Source organism: Limulus polyphemus, unplaced genomic scaffold (genome assembly GCF_000517525.1).
Source record: "Limulus polyphemus unplaced genomic scaffold, Limulus_polyphemus-2.1.2 Scaffold11263, whole genome shotgun sequence".
Taxonomy (NCBI): Eukaryota; Metazoa; Arthropoda; class Merostomata; order Xiphosura; family Limulidae; genus Limulus; species Limulus polyphemus.
In genome coordinates, this window is record NW_013676873.1 from 1 (window position 1) to 7,852 (window position 7,852).

At 32.9% G+C, this 7,852-nt stretch overlaps 1 protein-coding gene across 1 annotated transcript in view; it reads left to right on the forward strand.

The window, feature by feature from the left end:
- The first annotated feature begins 125 nt into the window (after positions 1 to 125).
- The window catches only part of LOC106476696, an 11,367-nt gene continuing 3,640 nt past the window's right edge, over positions 126 to 7,852 (forward strand). Inside the window, exons 1-6 of the mRNA XM_022380492.1 lie at positions 126 to 544; positions 2,684 to 2,799; positions 3,750 to 3,839; positions 4,505 to 4,604; positions 5,244 to 5,981; positions 6,785 to 6,796. Coding sequence (XP_022236200.1) covers positions 518 to 544; positions 2,684 to 2,799; positions 3,750 to 3,839; positions 4,505 to 4,604; positions 5,244 to 5,981; positions 6,785 to 6,796 — 1,083 coding nt within the window. The 5' untranslated portion in view covers positions 126 to 517. The remainder of the gene's footprint in view (positions 545 to 2,683; positions 2,800 to 3,749; positions 3,840 to 4,504; positions 4,605 to 5,243; positions 5,982 to 6,784; positions 6,797 to 7,852) is intronic.

The window sequence follows — 7,852 nt, forward strand, 5'->3', positions numbered from 1 at the left end:
GGTTACTTAAAGATCAGTGGGTAAAGATAAGGCCTGTATATACAACATGATGTCAAAAATATTGCTCCACGTCATTTCTAAACTATAATAGTTTAACTTATATGTTTGGAAGTGTATCACGTTTATATCAACGGGACAAGTGACCAGCAGTTTATCTTGTGTATATCGACAGTGTGTAACGAACGATTTAACTGAGAGACTTAACTAGGGTGATCCACTGTTCGCTAGATTGTAAATCCAAACTCTACATACCAAAACGAAGGTGGGGGGTAGGAATAGAAGAATTTGGCGCGGTCCTATTACTTCATTTACAATTCCCCTTTCCTCCTCCCCACAATAAAAATAGAAGGAGCAGGTGGGATGGGGGAACCTTTGCATTTATTGCCCGGATCGAACTTAACACCCGAGATAAACGCTTTTAAATAATTATTTCTTTGATGTATGATTGGTTGTTTCGCGTGACAGGAGGGATTATGGTGTCGTGACACTGGCTTCTCTGCTTGACGTTGTGAAAGTGATGGCCTTTGCTTTGACGGAAGGGAAGGTAAGCTTTTGTATAATATTTTATTTTCTAGAACACGAAACTATGTACGGGAGAGTTATCGTATAAGAACACATAACGTAAATACTCGATGTTAAAGTGTAACAGGAATAAACATTGTAAGAACCTTACTCTATCGCGTCTCCAGATAAGCACTTAGGTTACTTGTCTCAACTGTTGACACTATAGTTTCACGTAAATAAATGTACGTACCCCCAAACTTTTCATGCATTCTAACGGCCAAAGACTGGGTGTGTCGACGTTTTTTTTTTCTTTCTTCCTCACTTCTGATGGCTGTACCTATAAATCACATTATATTTTTTGGCCCACCCACTACTATGTAAACGAATAACCAAAGTACCAAATCACATGGAAAATCAACTAACACTTCGGTCAAACCCATTCACCAACTGATCAAATAAAGAAGGGTAAATGTTTACCAGCTAACACTATTTTCAGGCATCACATCTCACGTGACCAAGTTGCTGAACGACCGTATATATATATATATGTATGTAAACAGTATGTTAGTAGACATTAAGATTAGTGTGAAACAAACTACGTTTATTTACTGAATGAACAGTAAGAAAGTTCACCAAAAGTACATATAGAATTATACTTTCTGACATTTTGTGAATAAGTTATATATATTTTCCATTTCCAAAGTTAACTGTATGTCTGATAGTGAGCCTTGACGTGTATCTTTGAAATAGGCGTAAAGTTGTGGCTGTATAAGGAGAATTTATTTTGATTTTAATATGTATATATATATATATACTTAGTAAAGTAGCATAAGACAAGCTATCGGTGAAACTCCACCAATCAGTCTTCGGAACAATGTAACCAACTTGTTACATTTTATCCTCAAAAATAAACGTTTACGCCCCCTAGTGGTCAACACACTCACAGTGAGAAGCCTCCTTCAGCAAACACGCGATGTCCACACAGTACCTACTAGTCAACATTCTCCTGGAACAATCAATACATCGTGTTGTAAACGTTATATATTAACAAAACAAAAAATAGTATAAGACATTTACTGTGATATCCATTATGGGTATAGTGTACAATGTAGTGATATCCATTATGGGTATAGTGTACAATCTGGTGATATCCATTATGGGTATAGTGTACAATGTGGTGATATCCATTATGGGTATAGTGTACAATCTGGTGATATCCATTATGGGTATAGTGTACAATGTAGTGATATCCATTATGGGTATTGTACAATGTGGTGATATCCATTATGGGTATGGTGTACAATGTGGTGATATCCATTATGGGTATTGTGTACAATCTGGTGATATCCATTATGGGTATTGTGTACAATCTGGTGATATCCATTATGGGTATTGTGTACAATCTGGTGATATCCATTATGGGTATGTGTACAATGTGGTGATATCCATTATGGGTATTGTGTACAATCTGGTGATATCCATTTCTTCAACAAAAAAAGAAGTAATGAAACCCGTGACTAACGATCTGTGGGGGATTATATTTCGGAATAAAAAAACCAAGTCTGCCAAGTTAACATCTGAGTTTTTGTAACTATTATTTAACATCTGAGTTTTGTAACTATTATTTAACATCTGAGTTTTTGTAACTATTATTTAACATCTGAGTTTTTGTAACTATTATTTAACATCTGAGTTTTGTAACTATTATTTAACATCTGAGTTTTGTAACTATTATTTAACATATATAACATCTGAGTTTTGTAACTATTATTTAACATATTTAACATCTGAGTTTTGTAACTATTATTTAACATATTTAACATCTGAGTTTTTGTAACTATTATTTAACATATTTAATACTAAGAAACATCTTGACGAAGGAATATGCTGACAAAAAAAGAACTTAGCCTGTTACTTTTGTCCTTGATATTTCTATTTGTGAGATATGAACTGTAGAATATTGCATGAAAAACCTTTAAGTAAATGAAATGTTTTTTTTTTATCCTGTACAGAAGTAAATTCTCATGGGTTATTCAAGAAAATATTAACATATTCCTCTGTCATGTAGTGTAAAGAAAGAGAAAAACAAATCAATAAATATATTACTGACAAGAGCTATTGTTATTATTCCAGTATGTTACAAGTATTCTCTGTTGGTTTTGTAATTCTTTTTGTTTAGGTAGCCATCCATTGCCACGCTGGCCTTGGTCGCACAGGTGTTCTTATAGCGAGTTATCTTGTGTTTGTTCTACGATGCAAGTCCAACGACGCCATTCGATACCTTCGGATCAAAAGGTGGGGTGTTAGGCCTAATAGAAAACTTATTCTTTACACTGTCGTTTAAATGCCCTATTATTAACATTAATTGTGCATTATTAACATATACCTCTTCGTTGCATGTTCTAAATAGTACTTTGATCTTGTTTTTTTTAAGAAAATATTAATAAAAATTGTTTTGTGAACTGATACTGAATTTCACGGACGTACAAAGACAACTAATAATGCTCTGCGATAAGATCGAGAGCTTATAAGGCTAAAGTTCGGGGCTCGATCCTTGCGGTAGGCTGTTGTGCAGTTGTACACTTAAAAACAAAGAAACGCCTACTATTGTGCAGATATTTTGTAATTCTGGATAGTATTCGTGTAACCCGGATGCTCTTAGTGATTTGTCATATTTATATAAATATATGTTTATCATTTTTGTCCACTAATTTTCTAGACGGTTAAAGTACTGTTGTTTTGGCGCCATCTATTGGTGTATAATTTAGAATGTGAAGAAAACATAATCCGTAAACTATTCAAGACACATACTACAAAAACTTGACGCTATAACACTTAAAAACTTTTTTTAGTTTATGAAAAATTTCTAGCTTGATAATGAAAATCCAGGATATCAGATGTAATAATGGTAAATTTACAAAACTAAAGTGTAAATGATGTACAAGGTTATAAGCTTAATGTGTTAGGTTTCTTGCTTAATTTGTTTAATAATCTTTTTACAAATTGTGCACTTTGTCTAATATGATGTTAATATTTTCAGAGGCGATATGGAAGTAGAACACACGTGTATTAATCTAATTTATATTTTGAATTTTTTTTTTAACAAACATTAAAAAAAGGGAAACGATTTGAGTGCGAATTGAAAGCATAAAATTATTTTTTATATGTTGTTAAAGCGATTAACAAGTAATTTTCTACGTGAATTTAATGCAGATTGTACGATTAGGGTATATTTTTTATATTAGGCCTAATGCTATACAAACAAGACGCCAAATTATCTGTGTCCAGCAATTTGCACAGTTCATCATACCACTTCTGACTGTGTATCCAAACGTGTAAGTATTGGCTTTGTATATTAAATTAAAACCATGGTAACGATTTGTTTTTATATGAAAATAGAATATCAGGTACAATAGTCCTAATGTTAAAATGATTTCGGAAGTAGATGATAGTGTGAATTATGTTTCAAAGATTTGAATAAATCATTTAAAGTATCATTATTTCTTTTAACTTTTCTAAAGAAACAGTGTCTTTATCATTAGTTTCTTTAAAGCTAAACATACAAAGGATTAAACGAATTTAAAATTCGAGAATTCGGAATTCTTTCGCTGGTGGGTTTTGATGTAAATAGTTCAAGTTTCAATCTACTTAATGATAATAAATTAATTTGTTTCTTCGTTTAACGTGTCTAAAAACTTGAACACTTGTACACTGTCGTAAATTTGTTGTAGGCCTACGTTACAAATAACGTGCAAAATAGTCGCGATAACAAACATATTGGCTAATTAAGCCCTGTATCTTAAAATGGACTATCTTGGAAACAAAGTACTATCTTTTTGAAACAACTCACTCTAAACTAATCTAACAACGGTTCACGAAACGTCGTATTTATAATCTTTATTAAAATGTGCTAAAACAAATCGTGGCGTCAAATCTTACGTTTATATATATATATATACTCAATATAGATTTTAATGGTACCACTTTTGTTCCACCTCAGGATACCTAATGCTCATCTCTTCTCCCTCAACCAGTATCTAAACCAACAACGAAAAGTGCTTCATGGTTACGAGGCTAGACATCTCAAGTATATTCCCAAAGTAAGATATCCACTGAAATCAAGTTTTTACGTTGCTAAGATGCGAGAAACATTTTTTTTTTTTTATTTGGATGCGTATATTAAATCAAGTTGTTAAAATGTAAGAAATGTTGTTTTTTCATCGGCTACAAATGTTAGTATTTGATGCTTCAACTGCCAGTAACTTTACTGAAGAGTTAAACTGTTCAATAGTAAACGAATTCATCATTTATTGAATGTCTAAAACGTGAGTTTGGTATTGTTACTTAATTCTCTAATCTATATAAAAACATTGTTATCGAGGTACAAGATACAAAACATTATTTTCTTGAAGATAGTGTACATGGTCTGTGAATGTGAGTTTGGTATTGTTACTTAATTCTATAATCTATATAAAAACATTGTTATCGAGGTACAAGATACAAAACATTATTTTCGTTAAGATAGTGTACATGGTCTGCGAACATGAGTTTGGTATTGTTACTTAATTCTATAATCTATATAAAAACATTGTTATCGAGGTACAAGATACAAAACATTATTTTCTTTAAGATAGTGTACATGGTCTGTGAACGTGAGTTTGGTATTGTTACTTAATTCTCTAATCTATATAAAAACATTGTTATCGAGGTACAAGATACAAAACGTTATTTTCTTTAAGATAGTGTACATGGTCTGCGAACGTCTTCTCGAATTGGCTGGCTGCAATAACAGAGATGAGAAAAAAACGGTCCCTACTTTAGTAAATCTGATCCGCTATCAACTTGGTGAAAGGAACGGTTTTTGGACAAGTTTTCTGGCAGCCTCAGTTCCGGATGAGTATTATTGGCGCCCGTTTTCTCAGATCACTGTTACTACTAGCTCGGAACCATCTGAGCAGCAGCAAGAGTGGGCGGAAAATCTACCCAATCATGTCTTTACTGGTGAGAGTTCTGCGAGTACAACCAGGAGACATAAAACTCGGCCATCATGTACAAAGTCTAGATATACAAAACCTCAAGTTCAGTCACCACTCGTAAGAAACGAACCCTCCTATCGACACTCAGACACACCTCCAGGTACCGCAGACACTGCCATAAATGTGACTTCTTCCGACCGTTCTCTCAATTCTAGTCAGAATTCAGGTGCAACAGTGGGGACTGTTGGGGGTAGAGAGTACACCCCTGATTTCGAACCAGAAAGTAGTGATGAAAGTATTGAATCTGTGGAATACGAAAGTAAAGAAAACTTGTTAGCCAATGGTTGTTACCAGGAGCTATCTTCTACGTCAGAATTCAAATCACTTCAAAGAACAGCAAACCACTGTACTTGTGTAACTACCAAAGACGTTGTCAGGGCGCTCATGACAGAACAGTGTATGCTGGGAAGAGAGCATGCAATTACATTAAGACATTTTCAGGTATAATGCAGTTCTTTTTTCTCCTTTCAAAAAATGTTGTTTCTGTCTTTTAAACAGATGTTTCATGCTGGATTGTAGCACCTCTGTCTTACACTTTCCCTAATGCAAAACAAGCAATTACTGTTACAATTTAAAATAGTGAAAATATTTTTGTTTTTGTTTTAAAGCAATTTTCAGTTTATGTGAGCTCCACAAAAATCGTTCATTAGAAACATTCAGGTTTGAATCAGAATAATTTAGCACATATTCTCCAGTCTATATATAAGTTAGTTAATCGTTTGTTATAAACTTTCCAATCGTGTTTAGTTTAACTAATCATTTATTATATACTCTCCAATCGTGTTTAGTTTAACTAATCATTTGTTATATACTCTCCAATCATGTTTAGTTTAACTAATCATTTGTTATATACTCTCCAATCATTTTTAGTTTAACTAATCATTTGTTATATACTATCCAATCATGTTTAGTTTAACTAATCATTTGTGATATACTCTCCAATCGTGTTTAGTTTAACTAATCATTTGTTATATACTCTCCAATCGTAACAAATGATTAGTTAAACTAAACATGATTGGAGAGTATATAACAAATGATTAGTTAAACTAAACATATACTCTCCAATCATGTGTACTTAATTTTTTGTTTTATACTCTCCAATCATGTGTACTTAATTTTTTGTTTTATACTCTCCAATCATGTGTACTTAATTTTTTGTTATGAATTATCCAGTCATGTTTAATTTAACTAATCGTTTGTTATAAACCATTCAATATAAAGTTTATTTGTCTTAGTTTTAATAGAAAGTTTTGAACGTATTCGTTGGGTGAACAGATATAGGGGAACGTTTTTCAAGTTAGGGTTAACGAAACGTTGAATCTTGTGGACCGTCTTAGCCATTTTAGCTCTTGTGGTCTTACTATCAAATCTGATATGGCTGCTTGTATTAGGGTTTTATATTTCAACAACGCTTGCTCAGTTATTGTGTACACATATTCATAATTTCACCGTTAATTTTCCATTCCGTTTGGCACCTGTTGGTTAATGTGCCGGACTGTGAATCCGAGGATTCCTGGCTCGTGTAATTTTTCTGCTAAATCGCGCTCCCCACATCAAGGTCGTGGGCGCGTCATCATAGTGACAGTAAATTTCAACTCTCACCTAGTCCAAGAATGAGTAGTGTTGACTAGCTGTCTTCCCTCTAGTCTATCACTTCAAAATTAGGGACGGCTGAGTCATTTAATATTTGGGTACTCTGAGCAAATATCCGAGGCAAACAATCTGTTTAGTTTACCCCAAGTTGTAAAACTCCCTGGCATTAGTTCGGATAAAGTTTATATTTGAATTTCATTTTAGATAATGTAAATTAAACTGATACCAAGGCTAAAAAAACGTTACATAAACTGTAACAGAAAAATAGATAAACTAGCGAAAATGTTTATAACAAAAACAATAATTCCGCAGTCAAACATTGTTGTAAGAAATAAGATAAGAATGTCAAGTAGGAAATAAAAACCGCTGATGTGTCAATTTGAAAAAAAATAAATAAATAAAGCCCCAAAATTCTAGTTTTCTTCTGTGATCTATTGTTATGCATATGAACATTGAAAGATCCTAAAACAATTTGAATAAAAGTCGTAATTTTCTCGCATTTACATTTATATAATGTTTTTCTAAATATTGGTAAATAACACTGAGGTAGGCCGTTGCTAATTTAAATCTTGACATTATAGAGATTATTTCTCCTGTGCTGTTTATTGTCACAGCCATTTATACAACTATAACGAAGTTATTAGATACCGTATTTTTCGGTGTATAAGACGTTTTTACCCCAAAATTTGATCTCAAAATCTGCTTGCGTCCTATACACC